Consider the following 22,288-nt stretch of genomic DNA (forward strand, 5'->3'; position numbering starts at 1 on the left):
GAGCCTCTCACCGCAGGAATGGGAGCACTGAGCAGTCACCCGAAGACCTCCTCCTATGCCTCATCTCAGAACAGACTGCTACCTCCCAAGAATGCGACCCAGTGGGCAAGCCTGAAGGACATGGGCATTTGGATGACACTCGGAACCTACACAGCAGCAGAAAGAGTGAACTCAGCTTTCGGTACCTTGGTCTGTACTTTGAGGATATGGAAAGAGATCTTAAATAATTATTTATTTTTCTTATATTTTATTTGAATTTCGTGTGTGTGTGTGTGTGTGTGTATGTGAGAGAGAGAGAGAGAGAGAGAGAGAGAGAGAGAGAGAGAGAGAGAGAGAGAGAGAGAGAGAGAGAGAGAGAGAGAGAGAGAGAGAGAGAGAGAGAGAGAGAATATATGCGCATCTGGGCAGATGCCCTTAATGGCCAGAAGCATGTGTCAAATCCCCTGTAAATGGAGTTACATGTAGTTATGAGCTGACATGGCTATTGGGGACCAAACTCAGGTTTCCTGCAGGAGATTAGGTGCTCTTAACCTCTAAGTCATCTCTCCAGCCTCATGTTTATTTTTCCTTTATTATTTTTAGTATTACTTGTGGTACTGGAGTTTCTTCTTATTATTATTATTACTGTGGTACTGGAGATTGTACACATGGCCTCACACATACTAGGCAAGTACTCTCACTGACTTACATTCTCAGCTCGTGTTTTAAAGCTTTTATTTTAGTGTGTGTGTGTGTGTGTGTGTGTGCATGTGTGTGTCTGCGTGGAGGTATATGTGCACATGGGGGTACCCATACAGGAACCTGTAGAGGCCGAAGGCATTAGCTCCCATGAAGCTGGAGTTACAGGTGACTGTGAGATACTTATGCAGATGCCTCCTCCTGTTCATTTTTTTTTGAGACAAAGTCTCACCGAATGCCCCAAGCAGTCTAGAACTTACTATAGCTCATGTTGGTTCTAAACTCTTGAATCTCCTGCCTTGGTCCTGTTGCTTGGATCCTGTTATGAGAGGAGACATCTGTGGCAGAGGAAGTCTTTTGGTTCTCATAAGAACCAAAAAGTGGTAAGAGATGGCAGGGGGGTGTGGTGGTGGGAGGGGAGTAGGGGAGAATGGGAGGGTAAGTTCCCTCAGGGGCACATCCCTGATGACCTTGCTTCCTCTGACTTCTTGAAGGTTCTAAACAGGCTGTCAACCAAGGCTTCTGAGGGCTTGGAAGATCCAAACCACAACTCTGGGGAAGGGCTGCAAGCCTGGCTTTAGACATTCAGCTGAGCTGCAGATGAACTCACCTGTGGAGGGGGCACTCTGGGAGGACCCCTGGGCTCACTGTCCCCCTCTGTAGAGGTTCTTTTTGATCTCCTGGGGTGGGTCTGGTGCTCTCTAGACTCCCAGAGGTGGCTGGGGCTGATGTCTCATGACCCCGCCTATGGACAAGGAGAGTGGGAGATGGGCACACGCCTTAGGCCGTTCAACTTGTGCAGATTCTGCCCGTGTCCCCAGTCAGGAGGTCCAGACCTTCAGAACCTTCTAGGTCTCTGGCCCAGCCCTACCATTCCCAGGGGCCGCTGTCTGGCCACAGCTCCTGAGCCTGAGGTGTGGAAGCGGGGAAGTGGGAGCATCAGGTCCAGCCTGGGAAGGTTGCTGGCGGATGTCCTTCCTCCATAGCCCTGTGTTTCCCCACACTCTGCAAGGCCAAAAGTTTCCACCCAGGGCTGGGCAGGAAATAACAGAACCAGAAAACCTAGCAGGCTTAGATCAGGTTCTGTGGCACATTAGCCTTCTGTTGTCTTTCTCCCCAGAACCTGCTTCCAGGAGCATCTGCAGCCAAGGCCGGTCACCACCACCACCACCGAAGCCTGGCAAGCCTGGAGCCAAGCCTGTGCCGGGCAAACCTGGTGAGGCCCATCTCTGGTTTCTTTTCATCAAGATGAGTGCAGAGGCCACTGAGGAGTCCATCTCTTCCTGATTTCTCACATCTCCTTACCGGTACTGTTGGTCCCGCCCACTCTGGCTGCAGGGGAGGAAGTGATCAACTGGGCATGGCCCCCTCCTTGTGGGCCACACCACCGGATGGGAGCATCCAGTGGCTGCAGGTCAGTGACCTGTGGTAGGCTCAGGCGGCTGGAGATGGAGAACCAATGCCTTTGCTGCGATGGGATGAAGGGTGTGGACGTGCACTCTTGGTAGAAGGAACAGACTAGGCAAAGACAAGGAGGCATCTCAGACAGGTGGGGAGTTGCAGGTCACTTAGCATGTCTATCAGCAGAAGCGAGTTGGATCTGGGACTCTGGAGGACTCAGGCTTCATTCTTAGGGTACAGTGAGAGTGGAGGGTCCTTCTGGGAAGATGAATTCGAGGAGGAGGAGGGATGGCTCACTTCTGCTCGGGAGGGCTGCTAAGGGTGCTGCACTCCAGGGAGGGGTCAGGCCGCCAGTGCCGAGGCCAGAGAAGGAGCAAATTGGCTTTAGATAAGGACTGTCCCCCAGCTGACCTTCCAGGCCCTGGGACTCTGGATTTGGGATGAGATTGGGGCTTCAGCCGTTTCTGAACTGAGACTGTAATGGAGGCCGTGGCAGTTTTCGGTTGCTACGCTAACACATTGGAGAAGCTCAGCATTAACACACCGAAGTCTGTTGGCTCTCAGAGGTTTCAGGTTATGGTCGTCGGCTCTGTGGCTTTGGGCTGAAGTAACTGAGGAAGCAGGGAGGAGATGGGGAAGACAGAGACAGGACACATACCTACGGCGGCCCCAAGGGTGGAGTCCCATCAATTAGGAGTCACTCCTTTTCTACTGCCTCTAATGGCTCATCAGATTATAAGCACACAGGTAGCCACTGCTACTGTCAAAGCCTCATGACCCAAGCACTTCTGAGAAGCCTGTTAATTATATCACTTGGCCTTTGGAAGGCATATGAAATCCAAATTATAAGCATGTTTATCTGCTTGTGGGTGTCATGTACACTGTTGTGTGTGTGTGGGGGGGCTTCCAGGTACCCAGGTGGTGACTGATGAGGCCCATCAGTGACGGCTTGGGCTCCCACAGTAAGCTCTTGGCTTGGCCACCTCAGCAACTTTGGTCTAGGTTGGAGGACCTGGGCACCAGGGCTCATTCTGTCTTTCCCAAGTGGTGCAGAGGACTCCTATTTGTATTTACTTCCCAGGCGTTTCAGATGTAGGGCACGGGGGGGAGGGGCGCTTTGTGCTCTGCAGCTAACTGGCTAACTGTCCAGACCCGAGCCTCCACGTCACTCAGCCATGTGCTCGACACGCTTGCCCTTGCTCCATCGTCCTCCCGAGGGAGCTCCAGAGAGAGGGAAGCCTTCATCTGCCAGATGAGTGCTGCTGGGACCAGATGAAGGAAGCTGCAGAGTCAGAAACAGAACTCAGACCTGGTTGCCCTCAAAGATGCGGGGGAGGGACTCGAGACAGGAGACTGGGGTTGGGGAGTGGAGCGTACAGGTATAGAGGTACCCCTAAGTCTTGGAGAGCCCAGGAGTCAGGCTGTGGGGCAGAACACTGCTAATGACCTCACAAGGAACCTTGTGCTCACAGTAGCTGAGGTTTTTCTCAGGCGCTTCCCAGGGTCAAGGATGTCTGCGGTCCTGAAACCCTCAAGTACTGTTAGCTCTTTTTAGAAATCTGAAAAGCGAAGGGAGTGACCACCTGGCCCTCAGGAGCCCTAGAAAGCAGGAAGGATAGCTTGCAGCTGAGCAGAGGCCTCCCCTGAGGGACACTGACCTCTGGTGGCTTTAAAAATAACAGCAAACTGGGGGAAAAGAGGTTAAAACAAACATTTATTTAACAAATTATATTAAGAATACAATCACACAGTGAAACCTCCCTTTGCCAAGCAGTCACCTTGAATAAATACACAGGAAGGCAGCTACGCCTAGGTCCTTGTCCCAGCGCCACACAGTGGCCCAGCAGCTAATGAGTCTTTGAAGGGCAACAGAGCCTAGACTTGGTGCTGATGCTGCAGCTGCTCAGCTGGGCTCCCTGATGTGCTGCATCACCTGAGAGGGAGCTGGGCGCAGGAATGAGGCCCAGGTTCTTCGTCAGGCTCCGGGGTCAGAAGGATGCAAACGAACTTCGTGAGCCCAGCACTTCACGGCCTGGCAGCACATCAAGGCCCTTTCCAACGAATGCAGCAGGAGAGATGCTCACAGGCGGGGGCCTCGGGTCACAGAAGGCACAGGACAGGCTCCCAGCCTGACCCATGCCCAGCACCCACTACCATGGTGAGGTGACTTCCTAGCAAACGACCATCACGGGGATGGGCCAGATAGTTGGCCCCAAGGCCTTCTGCCATTGGCAAGCTTACAGACGTGCCTCAGGCTTTTCAAGAGACGGGGCAAAGAGCACCCAATGCTGGGCTTGTTTGGGGGGAAGGCAGGAAATGTGCTTAAGATTGCCAAGTCTCGTGCCCAGTGAAGGAAGGGGTGTGCTCAGTATCCCGGGCCCTTATATGTATGTCCTTCTGACACGGGCTTCGGCTTCCTCCTACAGAACGACCACAGGTGGCCACAAGCCACGGCCACCCCAGGAAGAACACTCACGGCTCTAACCTATCCTTTCCTAGAGGTGAGTGGGGATGACGTGTATTCTTAGACTTGGCCTTATGGTAAATTTGTAAGTGAGCCTGGAGCCACCCTGCCCCGCTTACACCCGTGTGCCATTTCCAAGGCCCCTAGGAGGAGCCGACTTTTCAGTGTGGGGTGATGGGGGTAGGGTGCTGTGCTCTGGTTAGCCTTTCTGAGAGAGATGTGTGTGCTTGGCAGGGACAGCAGCAGTTGTGGACATGCTGGTGGGGGAGGAGGAGACCCGAGGGAGCGGCTGCAGTTCTTCAGGACTCCCAGCAAGTCTGTGTGCTCATCTCACAGTGGCCAGGGGCTGCTGCAGCCGAGTGTTCCACACCATACACAAAAGGCCGCTCAGGTCTGCTGGGAGCACAGCCCCACCTCCCAGGTCTGGGTCTGTGCCAGGTCCACAAAGGTGGACACGGGCACGCATACCCCACTACTACCACTGCCAAAAGATAAGAAACCAGGGCTTGGGTGCAACCTAAAACCTACCACAGACACCAAGTTGTTCTCAAGACTTCAGAAGCTAGAAGCCATGGACGCTACAACATTCACAGAAAGGCTACACTAAGTCTGCAGTGTCCCGAGACTTCTCCAGCTGGACCATGCGCTGGCCCTCTTCCCAGTGGCTGAGTCCCGTGCATGAGTGGGCTGCAGAGCCCCGCCCTTTCTTCAGGGACCTCTCCACTCGGCCTTTGTGATCCCTGATGAAGGGTCCACTGTCTTCACCTTTGACCTTCCAAGGCTGTAAGCATGGCAGGAAGCCACCTTCTCCACTAAGGGAAATGGGGAGGGTCACCTGACACCACCTGATGGGGACGACTTCACAACTGGGGAATGGAAAGAGGGGGTAAGACATTGTGCACAAGCTTAAAGGAAATGGCCAGGAGACCCTGGGGCTTTGTCCCGCAGCCTTCCCAGTCAACTCAGACCATGAGTGGCTGCCCCATTTCTGTTGGCCCTCAGGTCACACAAGACATTTGGTGTTACACCAGCAGCAGCAGATGCAGGTCCTCAGGGTCCCCAGCTTGTGGAGTCAGCTGGGGGACAGTTCATCAGCTCTGTTGAGCACCAGTGTGGCACTAGGTTTGACCCCATGTGCCTCTGGGGCACAGGCAGATGAGCTAACCACCTCTTCACGGCCTGTGCTGCCTGGAGGCTGAGGGGCCCAGAGGCAGGGGGATGATAGGTACACACATGGAAATGAAGTACCATCAAGTGGAGAAGGCCGAGGAGGGAGGGAGGGTCACAAAGGCCCATGGAGCTGGAGCTGAGGGGCTGATGGAGGTTGGTGAGGTATTTTCAGCCCTGCCCTGGCTCATGCCATCTTGTCGGCTGGTTCTTGCTCCTGATCCTTTTGCACCTTGGCCACTCCAGCCTGTGACTGGAGCTGTACCCGGAGAGCTTGGCACCAGCTAAGTGTGGAGTTGCCCACGGCTACTGGCCACTGTGCACACCTTCATATCCACAGACGCTGTGGGGACCAATGTCAGGCAAACCCCAATAGACAATTATGGCAAAGCAGCGCATCATGGCGAGAGCTGAGAGCTGGGGCAGCAGTGACCACTGTTCCATGGCAACGGGTGTGGAGTTGAACTTGGCACCTCAGATGGACACCTGTGAATTGCTCTAGCCCAAATTCAGATGTCTGGGACAGAGGGTCTTTTCAAAATAGCAGATCCCTGGAAGGAGACGCCTTCTAGACTGTGAGTGGGCCTGGCTGAGAGGAGTTGGAGCCCTTGTACTGTGTCCCTGCAGGGCTGGGTACCAGGCCTCTCAGAGCAGGCTCTGTGTCGGTCATCACCAGGTCAGGGCACCAGGCAGAGGCATATGGAGCTGTTGCTGGCAGGTGAATGATCTACAGATGAGCCCTTTGTGAGGGCTGGAGCTTGTGGCCAGGCCCAGCACCCCAGCAGCCAAGTTTCCACCCAGGTAGGCACCCAGTCACCTCCACAGACAGTGGGGTCCCACCTGTGCTCTCTGGGATCCAGTGTGTGCATTGGGGGAAGGTCCACGGTTGTCTGGGGTCAGGCTCCTGATTCCTCAATGTCATCATGAAGAGCAGGGGCCACTTGAGCCTGCTGACCACATAGCCTGGGTCAGAGATGATGGGTACATCTCACATGATCCTGTGTGAAGCAGTCAACCCTGGAGCCTTCCAGGAGGAAGACAGTGGCTCTGTGGGATTCCTGTAGTGGGTGATGGTCAGTTGAAGGGAGCCAGTGGACATCACTGGGCCACTGGAGCATGTGCCTGGGCCCTCAAGGGTGACTCCAGGTAGGGAAGAATTTTTCTTTCTTTGTGGGGTAAGTGGTCATCACACAGGTGTGCTAGGAGCCTCTGGTCACTAACAGCATAGACATTAGTCACAATTATGAACAACGTTCCCAAGGGAGGCAGGGGAGTCTCGTCAGGCGAGCTGATGACCATATATGACCATGCAGCTGCCCAGAGTCTCTTGGTCAGTGGGGAGGGCAAGCAGAATGGGCAGGTGGGGGAGGCAGTAACTCTCACCCCAGCCACCCCATCAGTAGTCTGGGCACCGGGTAGGAGACATCTTCTCCCCCAGGAGGCTGTGGGCTCCTCAGGACTGGGGAATCTGCTGGCACCGGGTAGGGCTGGGTGGGAGCCGGGCTGCTGCGCTCTGCTCTGTGCGGAAGCTGTACTCATACTGCAGGAGGAAGGAACAGAGAGGCACAGTCAGGCCAGAGAACCCCAGGGAAGGCTGCAGCTGACCAGAGGTGATGCAGCCCCTGCTGAGCCCTGGGTAGAACGGCTGCTGGGAGCTGGAGCTGGGATATGTCACTGTGCATGAGTGTGCGCGTGAGTGCACACGCATGTGTGCCAGGCTCAGGAGGGGCATGGGTAGGAGCTTTCACAGTCTCTGCCTCTGCAGGGTGACTGGCAGTGCGCACATCTGGTGCCACTGGCAAGCTCCCATAAGAACCTTGTGCCAGGCTGAAAGGCAAGTACCTTCCTGCTCGTACCTCAAGGAGGGGTCACTGTAGGCTGTGGGGACAGACCCGTGAGTGGACTCCATGACTGACCAGAGGCCTTACTCAGCCGCCAGGACCTGGGACTCCTCGCCACCAGGCACGCTGTGCATTGCCCGGGACAGCACCTTTGTTGCCTGAGGGACCAGGGAAGGGCTTCGGGGCTGCTCTCACAACCCCACACCCGGTGCAAATATTCTCCACTGTGCCCAAAACCTTCCCGGGGGACCCTGCAGTTACACAGATGGGCCAGGCAGCTGCTGGGGTGGGGGGGGTATGCCAATATGTGTGAACTTGCCGTTTGCCAGCCTATGCTGTCATCCTGAGCCAACAGTCAGTTCTGTGGGGGATTGCTAACTCTTGCACTGGAGACCCCAATTCTATAGGGGCTGGAAGTAAAAGACTCCAAGTCCAGTGAAAACTGAGAAGAAATGAATGTGTAGGGTGGGGAGGGGGCCCCGCAGTTCACCTGGAGGCTGAGACACGCAATATGGGCATAGGGTAAGGTGCAACAGAGGGTGCCTTATCCTGGCAGAGGTGGAGGGGGCTGTGGGATAGCCGGAGGGGCCTAATAGGCAGCATTAGGTGAGAGGAGTTTATGTTAGTGGTTGCCAAACATGTTCAATAGATCAGAAGTGGTGAGCCGGAGCGGGGAGGGGGGTCCCCCTGAAAAGGCTTTTCATCAGAAAGCAGCACACAGCCTGTGGAAGAGAACACGGCCAGACCACAGCAGGAGAAGATGCAGACCCTAGCCAGGCTGAGTGGCCCCCCGGCCCTGTTGCCAGGCAACACTAGCCAAACAGAGCCCATCAGCCTCACAACACACCCAAAGACAGCTGCTGGCAGCAAGGAGCCTGTCCTGAGGGAGGGGCAGCGGGGAGCTGAGGTGCAGTGTATGAACCCAGAAGCCACTCAAGAGAGCTCCCATGCAACCCTGTGTGTCCTGCCTCACGGCATCTGGTACCAGCATGGGCAGAAGGAGACAGGGCTGCAAGAGCCCTCAGGCAGGTGCCCCAGCCCTGGGTCTTGGTGAACTCATTTCTAAGGTGAGGTGTGGTCTGTTAATCCCAGGGGTGGCACAGGCCCATCCCTGGTAGCAAGCAGTTTCCACTAAACATCTGGTGGCTATGAGGGGAGCCCATTAGAACAGCCCACGGTGTTCCCCTTCCCAACTTTCCTACCCTCTAATGACCCTCGAAGGCATACCATCCCATCAGGCTAACCTATCCCATCAGGCTAACCCATCCCATCAAGCTAACCCATCCCATCAGGCTTTAGGCAATGGTCAGCACAACACTGCCACCTGGTGGCTGCTCACATGTGTGCATCTCATTGAACAACGTGTTAGAGCCTGTTGGCTTTGTCAGCACCTACAGGCCTTACTCTGCTGGGGATTGGGGGAGTGGTGGTGGGTGGGAGAAAGAACATTTTGGGGGTGGGGGTTAGGATTGCAAAGACATAGGTCCTGTGAAATCCTTTGTGCCTCTGGCTCATTGGGTGGTGGCAGAAGGGTCCAGGAACTTTCCGCACAGCCCAGGACTCAAGCAGGGGCACTTCTTGGGACCTGGGCCTTTCACAGGGGTGAGTAAGACATGGTAGGCAGAGGTGCAGAAAGGCTTAATGGTACAGGCTTGAGGGTGGAGGGCCCAGGTGCCACTCCCAACGGTACAAAGGCCTAGGGCAGCAGGGTACCAGAGGAAGTGCAGGTTGGGGAGCGGACAGGAATTTGGGTTCACTGGTGGTGGCTGGGAGAGGGTCCCTAGGAGTGTCCAGGGGAAGAGGCAGTGAGTATGTGTGGGGTGGAGTGTGGAGGGACAGTGTTGAGAGATAGCTGGGGTCATGGTGACAAGAGCACACATCCAGAAGACAAGAAGGCAGGCCTGCGTCCTTAGGGTGGGGACTGGCAGCCCTTGGGGCATACCCTGGTGTGAGCTACAGAGCCTCACCTAGGAGCCCATCAGTCCCAGGCTAGGTGGTGGGGTCTGGGCGGATCTGAAATGTGTATTTTCAAATGACATTCTAGGAGGCTGGAATGTTGGGTCAGTTCTGAGAGCCAGCCCGACCAATCTTGTGACCAACACGGTCTGGGAGTGACGTGGGGAGGGAGGGTAGAAGTGGGAGAGGCAAGAGGCTAAAACATGGTGTTTGAGTGGGGACCAGGGACAAGGAGGGTTGGGTACCCCTCTTTGGCAGCCAGGACCAGGGCTGCAGACACAGCCTGGACTGTCTCTGCTGTGCTGGGCTCCCATGCAGCAGAAAGCCATCGGCAGGCCCTCCTTCATTGGATACTGTCTGTTTGGCCCCCAGCGCCTGGTCTGAGACTGGGGCTGGGCACTTGCACGTGGATGGAGCTACAGTTTTCTGGGCAGTGGGTGGGGGAGCAAGTGGCTGACCAGGTAGTGGGGGCTCAGTATGGGGGGTCATGTGGTCCAGGCCTGTGGTGGCTGGGAGTAAGAAGATCTCTGGAAGGGGAAAGAACCTGCCTTCCAGTTCACCATCTGGATTCCCGTTTCTCTTGCACCCTGGCTTGGAGTGTGTGTGGGGGGGGCACTGTAAGTACACACTTGCCCTTTCCTGCCTGGGCACATGGGGAGCTTGGGGGCCGACACAACACACAGACCCCTTGGTCCCGGCCCTCTCCCTGGAGGCTTTCCTTTTTTTTTTTTTTTTTTTAAGGTTATATTGACTGGAAAAAGTCACCACCCCCACTCGTTTTCCCTAATTCCCCAAATGAAATTTCAACATATGTCCCCCAACATAATCCCCCTTAGGCTGCGGATAACCTTCCCACAGACGATGTCCTCTGCCTGGGATTCCTCGTCCCCAAAATGTTTGCCCAAGAGACTAGGGCGGCTTCTGGAAGCCCTTTCACTCCCTTGGGCAAACAGACAGTACCTTTGAAGGCGGATTTGAGCCCGGATCTGTTTACTCAAGACATTAGTCTCCTGCATAAGGAAAACCTGCACTTGAGTACAAACAGCAAATCCTTTTTGAATTAAAATTTTTCAATTAAAAAGCATTTGGTGTGCAGAGTCCAGCTCAGCTGAGCTGTGCAGGGCAGTGTACCCTCTGGTGGGCGCAGCCTGTCATAGCAACTGTTCCACTGGCCTGGCCTAGGAAAGAGATGTCACTGTCAGGGGCTCTGTAGGGGACTTTCCCCAGGCCCCCAGGGCCTTTAACAGATAGTCTGAGGCCTCTCGTGCAGACTTGGGTCACAGTTTCCACAAGCCCTGCCTCACCATGAGACCAGTGTTCGGCTAGTAGAAACAGCATCACTGCAGCCTCGAGGAAAACAGGGGAGCAGTGGGAGCCACTGAGGTGATCTGTGCAAACACACCCAGCAGTGCCTGTGCCCGAGGGCAGAGATGGGGACAGCGGTGGCATTTATCAAAGTTCCTGGTCTGTTTTAATGGTTGGTAAGGGAGGCACAGCCTGAAACAGAAGTGCTACCTACCCAGGGAGGGTTGATGAGCACAAACCATACTGCCCCTGGCCCTCTTGGCCCTCCTCCTCTGAGCCAGTACCAGTCCTATCCACCAGAGGTCTCTAGACAAGGAAAGCAGGAAGGTCTGTATCCAGTCCCACACTCACGGAAGGTTGGGTTTGACTTCCTGCGACCCCAGAGTGAGCCAGAGCGGTTCTGGCCCAGGTTCAGAGGGGCACTGGGAGCGAGTGCTGAGCTGGCCAGGTGTCCGTGCCCACCCCTTGGTGGGGGACAGTTGGGATGTGGGGCCAGAACAAAGGCAGGTTATACTGCACCAGGTCACAGAAGGTTCTGCAAAGGTATGGACAAGGGAAAGTTTGGGGGGCCCAGGTAAGGCCCCTAGTGTAGGGAACTAAAGACTAGGACTCAAGCATACGGGTGCTTCAGGGATGGAGAACAGTGGAGGGAGGCCTGGGCTGTCACAGATGGCCTAAACACCAGGGCAGAAGGAGCAGAAGAGGCTAGACCACGCAGTCCAGGATAGCTATGAATGCAGCCTAAAACAAAATAAGCAATTTACTTAAAACACCATGAGATAGTTTTTAAGTTTGTTTGTTTTTGTTTTGAAAGTCAGGGTTTCTCTGTGTAGTCCTGGCTGGCCTGGAATTCTCTGAAGTACTGGGATTAATGGCATGTACTTGCATACCTAGCTCAAGTTTTTGTAAAATTTTTGTAACTCAATCATACTGTTCTTGAGGATGAGCTTTGTGAATGACTGTGTGGTTCAGAAAAGCTGAAAGGCTAGACACAGTAGCCCACCTGCCTGCTCTCCAGGCCTCCCTTGGGCCACACCACCATCCCCCACCTTCCAGGCACTGCCACAGCCTGGGCTCAAACCTGTCTTCCACTTGTAAGTAAGCTCTTAGGCCGCAGCCCTTCCTCACCCACGACTCAGCCTCCAGAGAACCTCTCTCTATTCTGGAAGGTCCTCTTCTACTCAAGGGGCTCTATGCTCTCCAAACTGTTCAACCCTGGGGAAGGACTGGGGAAGGACTGGGGAGGGCCTGCTGTGTGTGTGGGGGGGGGGCCTGGCCTGCTGTGGGGCGTGCCTGCTGCTTTCCTGGGATGAGCTTAGACTTCGCATCTGCCCTCTAACAAGGACCCCACTTAACAGCCAGGGCTGGGAACTCTGAGATACATCCAGTCCTTCAGGCAACTGAAGGGCAAGGCTGAGGGATGAAGAGGGAAGGACCTCTGTGGTTCATGATCTTGTCAACTTTTCCTAGGGCATCTGTTCCCTGCTTGGATAACGGCTCCTTAGACACGGGCAGACAGGTCTGGCAAGAGGGTCCCAAGCAAACTGGGGGAGTGTGCTCCTCGTGGGGCAGGGTGACTAGTGACATGACAGCCAGAACACCAGTCCTGTACCCCTCTCCACATGGATACACACCACCTGACTCTCACAGAGCGACCGCCAGCCTTCATGCTTCTCCTGGAGAGAGGCGTACACTTCCCAACTAGGCAGAGGACGGAGGCCGCCACAACAATAGCACTGTCAGCAGGGGCACGTCACAAGGACGGTGAAGTCTCTTGTGCTCGTGACTATTAAAATCTGAGAGTGAAAGACAGGCAGAGAAGTTGAGAAAATGGGAGCAAGCTTTCTCTACAGACACAAAACACAGCCTTTCCTTGCTGTGGTCTCCCAGGGCAGATTGTGTGTGTGTGTGTGTGTGTGTGTGTGTGTGTGTATGTGTGTGCCCTTATGTATAAAGGCCTTTGGCACTGAATGGAAACCACAGCTGTGCCATAGATAGCCTCTAGGCTGCCCAGCATTGAGATGGCATTTCAGAATTCACTTGGACATCTGCAAAAATGGCTGTTTGTAATGCCCCTCTTCTCTAGGTCATGGCAGGAAGTGTGAAAGAGCACTGGCTTCCAGGTGGGCAGGCAAACTGTGCAGCACGTTCTGTGGCCCCGTCCGCTCCAGTTCTGCTGCAATGCTCACTTTCTGTTACCGGTGCCTGGCAACTTCTCCTAGCTCAGCTTGGGGATTGCTTTATTTTAACATTTTAGATAAAAGTCCCATAAACCCGAGAAAAGAAACCCTCCCTAAATGACTGGCAAAAACCAACCATTCACCTGACTCTGGTTCTGTACAGTAGGTATGGCTGGTGATAGTAACCCTGACAGATAACGCTGCTTTGAAGCCTATCTCTGCTGCAATCATAATTCCACGGCTCTTCATTTGCACGCTGGGTGCCTCGGGCCACCAGGGAACAGCCTCTATGGCAGCCACTCTTAGGAATGCTGCCTTTGGTAAATTCAGAAGGTTGAGCAGTAGTTCCCAACTTGGGGGACACAGCCCCTTTGACAAACTTCTATGGCTAAAAATATTCACAACTCATAACAGTAGCAAACCACAGTCACGAAGGAGCAGTGAAATGATCTTATGGCTGGGGTCAGCACAGCACGAGGAGCTGTGTTAAAAGATCACACCATTAGGGACTGAGAACCACTGAACAGAGGCTCAGCTGTTAACTTACTTCTCTTCCAGGGGAGCTGAGTTTGGTTCCGGCACCCACCCTGGGGAGTTCACAGCTGTGTGGGATCCGATTCCTTCTTCTGGCCCACGAGCGCAACTCTATATATGGCATCCACATATGTAGATACACGTGAAGCAAAACACAAAACCCCAAAGACAGTAAGGAGGAGGGACCCGGGGCTCTGTTAACACAGTCTAGCACGTTAATATGCAGGAAGGAGAACAGCCACCTCCACAGATGACCAGAAGCTGCTGCTGAGAAGCCGCCACCCATCCCGATGACAACCTATAGGAGAGAGACACATGCCAACTCTTAAGCAGAAGAAAAGATAAAAACACAGGAGAACGTGTGGATGCGGAGAGTAGAAACTGCCACTAGAGCCGCTCAGGAACCGAGAAGGTCCTGCTGAGGAGACAAGTCTACCAGGAGGGGGGACGGCTGCTACCTAAGAGACCAGGACAGTGTCTGGCTGCTTCAAGTCAGCAGCGGTGGGCTCTAGAGGTACTACCAAGGCTGGGGACTTTCTCTATGCATGTGACTGATGACAAGGAACAAGCAAGGGCCCTGATGACAGGAGCCACAAAGACACACAACACCCAGGCATGTCTTAAAAGGAAACAGGAGGGGGCCGGGATGTGGCTCAGTTGGCACAGTGCTGGTCCAGCTCACATAAAGGCCTGGGCTTTTTTCAGCACTGTGAAAACCTGGCATGGTGGTGTATGCCTGTAATCTCAGCACTGGGAAGACAGGAGGACCGCAAGTTGACGGTCATGCTCAGCTACATACAGAGTTCAAGGTCAGCCTTGGCTGCTTGAGACCCCATCTCAAAAGAACAACAAAAAGAAACACATGAGAACTCTTCAAAGAAGACTCTTTGGTTTCCCATTGGTCAATACGCAAAGACCTGGGTAAGCCCGCACACTTGTCCCCAGGTGGACATGCCATGTAAAATGTCAATCATCCTATTACCTGTGAGTTCAGTGTAGTTCCAACAAAAACAGGATGCTGTCAGTGAGACAACTCAGCAGGTAAAGGTGGTGGCTGCTGTCAAGCCCGAGGACCCGAGCTCCACCCCTGGAACCTACATGGCGGTACAGGAGAAAGTCCCACAGCCCTCTGACTTCCAAATGTACCCCAAACAAACAAAGGGGGCTGGAGTGGTGGCAGAAGTCTGTAATTCTGGTTCCTGTGAGGCTGAAGCAGGAGACTCCCGAAGCTTATCCTGGAGTCCGTGGAGACCAGGAGACCCTCTCTCCGGACAAGGCTGTCTACTCACTGTCCCCCCTTGAAAGGCTGTGGGGCAGATGGAATGATCACGCCTCTAATTAGGAAAATCAGCGGGATCGCAGAGGGCCCCAAACTAACTCTTCATATGTGAGAGCAATCACAAAACAGGAGTCAGAACAGCGCCCACAGGAAAAGCCTTACAGTGCACACAGGAAGGTTAGAATTAAAGTCCAGAAGAAAACGACCTGGAAACTGCCTAAAACATCAGGAATAAGGCGGCTCTAGAGGCTCTTTCTAAAACACGCCAAACAGAATAAGTAGTTGATGTTTAGTATTTTAGTATTTTAAAATATAAAATAAGGAAATATTGTGGTTTTTATTTTAAGAATGATGCAAAAACAAAACCCAAAGCATCTCCCCAGGCCCAAGGTAGCCATCTTTAAAGCAAAGAGGGCTCTTAAAGATGAGAGGGGAGGCCAGGTGGTGGTGGCGCAGGCCTTTAATCCTAGCTCTTAGGAGGCAGAGGCAGGTAGCTCTCTGTGAGCTCAAGGCCACCCTGGTTTACAGAGCGAGTTCTAGAACAGCCACAGACAAGGCTACACAGAGAAATGCTGTCTCGAAATAAAGGAAAAAAGGGGGGGGGAGCCCCATAGAGGGGGAGGAGTCGGACTGAAAGGGGAGGAGCCCGACTGAGGGGAAGAGCCTGACTGAGGGGGGAGGAGCCTGACTGATGGGGGAGGAGCCCGACTGAGGGTAGGAGCCCGACTGAGGGGGGAGGAGCCCGACTGAGAGGGAAGCGGTCCAAGACCCCCATCAGGGAAGCTTCTCTTTGTAGTAGATGGCAATGACCTCCATGCAGTCAACATACAGAGAATAAGAGACTGTGGAGCCCAGCTCTAAAAGAGACATTTGTATCACATCCCTCCTCTAAGGCTCTGGGTCTGCAGGAAGAGGGGACTGAAAGATTTATAAGAACCCGCAGTAAGGGCTGGAGAGATGGCCCAGCAGGGAAAAGTGCATCTGCTCTCCTCTCACAGAGGACCTGAGTTCTGTTCCCAGGCAGCACCTGTAACTCCAGCTCCAGGGTGGGGGATCTGATGCCTCCAGCTCCCCTAGGGGCACTAACATGCACATACCTATGTCTGTCCCACAGGTGTGTAATTAAAACAAATAAGCCAGGTGGTGGTGCACACCTGTAATCCCAGCACTCCTACTTCCCAGCAGAAGTAGGTGGATCTTTGAGTTCGAGACCAACATGGTCTACAGAGTGAACTCCAGGACTGCCAGGGCTACAGAGAAACATTGTCTCAAAAGAAATTAATGATAGACAGACAGACAGATAGATTGGGCCAAAGGTGTTTGATACTTGATAATAGCGATCAAGAACACAGTGTTTTGCCAGGCGGTGGTGGCGCACGCCTTTAATCCCAGCACTAGGGAGGCAGAGGCAGGCGGATCTCTGTGAGTTCGAGACCAGCCTGGTCTACAAGAGCTAGTTCCAGGGTAGGCTCTAAAGCTGCAGAGAAACCCTGTCTTGAAAAACCAAAAAAAAAAAAAACAAAAAAAAACCCAAAAAAACAAAAAACAAGAATACAATGTTTCCCAGACACCACAAGACAGATGCACATACGAACACACACTAGTTGTGAAAGTAAAGTTAAGCCCAGCACATGCTGCGGCCAGACAGAGCCCTGCATGGGGGGTCAGGGTGAATAAGAAATCCCACCCCAGCTGAGAACCCTACTGACATTTGACAGCTGCCGGGAGAGGGAGAGTCTTTAACAATGTGACCCCTCCCAAGATGACCACATACCAGGGCAGACCTGACTCTGATCCAAGATTAGCTGGGCAGCACAGACAGGACTCCGTGGAAAAGAAAATTAGAGAAATCTCAAAGTTGGGTGAGAAGGGTTGGGGTGGGGTAGACATGGGAGGAGTGGGGGGTGAACATATTTAAAATACAGTATATGAAATTTTCCAAGAATTAATAAGATTATCACTAAAACGTGAATGGGAAGGGTTGGAAAGATGGCTTAGAGCAGCAATTCTCAACCTGTGGGTCACAGGTAGTGTAGCAGATATTCTCCATATCAGATATTTACATTATGATTCATAACTAGCAAAATTACAGTTATAAAGTATCAATGGAAATAATTTTATGGTTGGGGGTCACCACACATGTATTAGTGAGTCGCAGTGTTTGAAAGGGTGAGAACTGCTGGCTTAGAGGGGGAAGTGCTGGCTGTGTGAGTGTGAGAACCTGTCTTTGGAGCTCCAGAGCTCAGTCAGGTTTAACAGCTTCATCCTGGAATCCCCAAGCTGGGGGACAGCAACAAGAGGGTCTCTGGGGCCCACAGGTCAGCCAAGCTAGAGGAAACCAGCTCCAGGTTCAGGGAGAGACCTGGTCTCAGAACTTTAGGGAAAGACCTGATACTAAGCTCTGGACTCTGCACACAAGCCCGCATGGGCGAGTGCACCACACACACATGCTCCCCAGTGTACCACACACACATGCTCCCCAGTGTACCCCACACACATGCTCCCCAGTGTACACATACACATGCTCCCCAGTGTACACACACACATGCTCCCCAGTGTATACACACACACACACATGCTCCCCAGTGTACCCCACACATGCTCCCCAGTGTACCCCACACACATGCTCCCCAGTGTACATACATACACACATGCTCCCCAGTGTACACACACACATGCTCTCCAGTGTACATACATACATACACACATGCTCCCCAGTGTACACACACACATGCTCTCCAGTGTACATACATACATACACACACGCTCCCCAGTGTACACACACACATGCTCTCCAGTGTACATACATACATACACACATGCTCCTCAGTGTACATACACACACACATGCTCTCCAGTGTACATACATACACACATGCTCCCCATGGAGGGGGAATAAACATTAAGAAAGCTGGAGGCAACCCGCCATGCCAAGAGCACCAACAGGAGAGATTCCCAAGAGAAATGCAAATGGCAGACAGCCAATGACCACAGACCCACGTGGGACATGGAGATCTTCAGCTCTGCGGTAGGTGACAGTGCCAGACACTAAAAGCACAGTGTCGCTGGCTGTGGTTGGGATGTGGAGAAAGGAGCCTCGTGCTCCTTTGGTGGCTTAAGTGGACTCACCTCCATCTAGAATGCATTTCCCCTTCTAAAGAAGGCCCCACCCAGGGAAGCTACGCACACAAAGAATCAAGTTCCAGACACTGATAGCCATGGGGCTGACCCCGACGTCAGGCAGCATGAGACCAGCTAAGTATGGCAGAGCATAATCACTGAAGGGTACAGCATGGGGGTGAGGGTGTACCCCACAAAGTCACAGACAACAAACCCCCAGTGCCAAGCAAGAGGAGCCTCCAGGCTGTTGGTCAGAGGGGACCAGAGCCGAGCTGGAAGCCTCCTCCTGAGGAGTAGCTCTCAAGCAGACAGAGGTGCTGTGTGGCTACCAAGGGAGAAGGGCAGCTCAAAGTCCTACTCAGCTGTAAGGCGATGAGCCACAAGGACCAGCATGATGGACCGGAGGGCAATAGTGGCACCTGCATTTTGGAGGTAACCAAAGCCTCCTTTGGACATAAGGCTTAGTCAGCATGAAAAGTTAATGCCTGTTAACACAAACCCAGGCAACTACCTGTGGCTGGTGAGCCGTGGAGCCTAAAGATCCTACTACTGCCACTTTCCTAAACCAGTGCAATTCCCAACAGCATTCCAAATACTTCCCTCAGAAGCACAGGGAGTGCAGCTTTCACTCCATTCGAGAAGCTTCTTTTGCAGAAGCCAAGACCACTGTAGAAAGCACAACTGCGTAAATGCAAAGACGTCTGACTGAGGTGCACATCTCCAGTGATAATATACACAAGCTCTACTCCAGCTCAAGGAGCACTGCAGACGGCGCTGGCGGGAGGGATGGGGGAGACAATACCAGGGCCAGAGAGCCAGGGTGCCAGCCACAAGACAGTCTCTAGGGAGGTTGTTCAAACAAGACCTGCATAGTGACACCATTAGCTGATGCCTCAACATGGACAGGGAAAATGTCACATGGCCCCAACACTAGAGGAAGAGCAAGGCAATAAATGGCTGCTCAGAGGGAGAGCCAGTCTTCTTGAGAGAGGAGCCCCTCTCTAGGTTATCTGATCTCACGAGGTCAGCCCTAAACACAAAATGTGCTAGCAACACTAAATGGATGCAGCAGGTTGTGTGTGTGTGTGTGTGAACAATAATTGAAGAGGTCATGAAGTTGAAAGGGAGTGGGAGAAAGACAAGAGAAGCTGGAGGGAAGAATGAAGTGATATAAACACAGTATTTGTGTATAAAATTCTCAAAAACCTGTTTTTAAAAAGGCAGAGAATGTGGCCATTCAAAGGAATGAGCTGCAAACTGCATTTTGGCCAGTTGTGGCTTCTGTAATCATCCCCATCTGCCGCAGAAGAAGCTGCTTTGATGGAGAGCCCCACTTAACTGTGAGCACAGGGGGACACATTTAGAATGAGTGGGAGTAGGGAGTAGGTTACAGAACTGTGATTGCCTGTGAGCTGGTCTAATGTGTGTGTGTGTGTGTGTGTGTGTGTGTGTGTGTGTGTGTGTGCACGTGCGTCCAGGGTGGGCAGCAGGAGTTACTCACTCTTTACGTTTTTCTAAGTTTACATTTTTCTGCATGTACAATAGTTGTCTGCAGGGAAAACACAAAGCATTGAAAAGGTCGATGCCTGGGCCAGAGGAGATGGCTCTGCTGGGAAAGTGCCAGCCTCGCAAGCACGAGGGAGTGAGTTCAGACCACAAGCATCCATGTAAAAGCCAGTATAACCCCTGGTGAGGGATGGAGACAGACAGATACCTGGGGCTCTCTGGCCAAGCTAAGCTAATTGAATCAATGAGCTACAGGTTTAATGCAAGACGCTGCCTCAAAAACTGGGGCAGGTGATCAAGGAAGATATGCATGTTGATCCCTGGTTTCTGCACACACACACACACACACACACACACACACACACACACACATATGCACATGTGTGCACACAATCTATTCCAACTGGCAAGCTGCTCCAAATGATATCATACCAGCACGGTTAATGCTGGTCTGTGGCATGAATTGTAGTTTTAGAGTTGTGGTCAGCAGAATATGTGTCAGGGTGAACCAAACTCCTCCCATCTTTTGGAAGACATTTTGTACCTTCAGAAAAGCACTTAGCCCACCCATTAGGTTCTTTAATTTTTTTTTAAATTGTTCTTTGCAACTGGAAATCATCACATGCATGCTGACAGCTCAGTGGGGCACAGTATAAACTGGTGCAGTCAGCTGAGTGGCACACCCCTACCTCACCTGCGTACTATCTTTTGGGATTTCTTTGTTTTGAGCTGGAATGGTCTCAAGTCAGTGTGAGCTCTGTAAAAATTTGGGTGGTAGATGTGGTCTTTGAAGACTATACAGGAGGAAATAGGAGCCCACTGGCTAATTACACTTAATGCATGAAGTGGGGCAGATTTATTCTCCCAAATACTCCACCTTTCTGGTTGGAAACAAAGGATGAAAGGATGCTGGGTGGAGAAGCTTGCATCTCACCTAGCAGAGGTGGCCATGCGATCTGTTGCAATTCAAGACCTCACCACTAGATGGTGGAAAGGGACCACATATTTCTGCGGCTGCAGCTCAGCCCTTCAAATCAGTTCACACTCCTAAGCACGAGGAAAGCTTTCCAACCGCAGAAAAGAAGGAACAAATACGCTGGATATGAACACTTTGTGGCGATAAAATTGGGACTCTGCCATTTCATTATGGGTGCAAAAACCTGCCTGGCTTTCCTCCGGCAAATGTAGCTCTCCAGCCCACCCTAACCTAGTTCATTCTAAGAGGCCCCAGAAAAGTGGACATCCAGAAGTTGAATTTGAAAATTCTTTAAACCTCATGCTGCCAAATGTGTTTCCATTAATTTCACCTTTGAGTCGTGACGTAAATGCTAGTGGAATCAGCCCCAAGCTAAATAAGCAATAAGCCCCATTTTTCAGCACGCAAACACATAAAGATGTCAGCTCAAACTGTTTACTAATTAACACTTAAAAAGACACAAATTAGATATGCGTGGCTAAGAGCAATTATAATCAAGACGAATTCCTCTAGTCATTTGGGAACTGGAAAAAAAGGCCTAATTGCTGGAACCAATGTTTTAGAAACTGAAATCACGCCAGTTAGCAAATATGTTCATTTAAAGAGTATCTCACGTGACTACACTCCTGAGGCCCAACTACAAACGCGAGAACAAGGATAATATTTAGGGATAAAATTAAAATTTTAAGCTCTCTTAGATTTATAACTTCTTCATTAAATATGTCTGCAAACAGCAGCCCATAAAAACCTGTAGCAATTAAGTGGTTAAATGAACTGCCTTCCTTGTCAATTTTAAGGGGGTGATTAATATCAGATGGTCCCTCTGCTAAGGAGACTCCCCTTCTTTGAGCTTTCAGGTCCTATGACAATGGAGGCTGGCTGTTCCACCAGCAAGAGAGGTAAGCTAATGAGAACCCCTAGCTCAGCCCCATGTGCCCCACCAAGGGTTTGGGGTGAGCTGGCTCACGCAGAGCTTGGAGACTGGTTCCCAGTTACCCATGCAGTTTCATACGGGGATCCATTACTTCTGATTTAAAAGGTTTGTGCGGGATGTGCTCTCTAGGTGCTGTCTCTTGGCCCGGGAGACCTTGGATGGAGAGGGGAGTGAGGTTGGTCCAGCTGGGGTGGAGGCAAACAGAGGACGCAGGGCGCCAGGGCAGGAATGGTTTCAGAGGAGGTGGCTGGAGAGAGTGTGGGCACGCCCACCCTGACTGTGACAGGAAATCCATCAGATGGAGAAATGGGGCAACTGTTTACAAGGGAAATAAAGAGCCACGGAGACGGGGAATATTTATATGCCCATCCACTCACTCAGAGGGAAGACGCTCCATCATGGACCACTGTGGAACCGCATCTCCTCGCTCCTAACAGAGCAGCTTTTGCTGGGGCTGGGGGGGAGGACAGTGGCTTTGTGGGGACAGTAGCCGCACACCATCCTCCCACAGAGGCAAAAAAACAAGACGGAAGACATGCTGGGACAGGCCAGAAAACCTTGTTGTGACTCCTTGGTCACCTCCCATGGGAAGAGGAGACAGCAAAATTCACTCTGTTGCCTTGACCTAACTGACAGGAGCCCTGCCGGCTTCTGTGAAGGGCGAGACAGGAGTGCGTGCCAAATCTCCGAGAGCAGCAAGAGTGCTGGCCTTCCAGGATGAGTTACCGTATTAATCACGGCTTCATTCATTCTCCACCACCCACATCTCCGTGTACGCCTGAATGGTGAGGTTTTTGTCTCTTCAGAGACTCCTCCCCCTGCTGCAATGCTGCCTGATGGCATGGATTTCGACTCTGACTTTTAAATACCACCTTTCTTGGGCGTCTTCCTGAAATTTAAGGGCTGTCTGTGCCAGGAGGCTCTGGGAATTTGACAGTGGAGGCGCC

At 52.4% G+C, this 22,288-nt stretch overlaps 1 protein-coding gene across 2 annotated transcripts in view; it reads right to left on the minus strand.

Annotated features, from left to right (window-relative positions):
- Positions 1–3,771: 3,771 nt before the first annotated feature.
- Positions 3,772–22,288, minus strand: part of Mvb12b (multivesicular body subunit 12B) — a 155,253-nt gene continuing 136,736 nt past the window's right edge. For both annotated transcript variants that reach the window (XM_038337840.1, XM_038337841.1), the window contains one exon: positions 3,772–7,250. In XM_038337840.1, the coding sequence (XP_038193768.1) occupies positions 7,164–7,250 (87 nt within the window). In that variant the 3' untranslated portion in view covers positions 3,772–7,163. The remainder of the gene's footprint in view (positions 7,251–22,288) is intronic.

Source organism: Arvicola amphibius, chromosome 7 (assembly GCF_903992535.2).
Source record: "Arvicola amphibius chromosome 7, mArvAmp1.2, whole genome shotgun sequence".
Lineage (NCBI taxonomy): Eukaryota > Metazoa > Chordata > Mammalia > Rodentia > Cricetidae > Arvicola > Arvicola amphibius.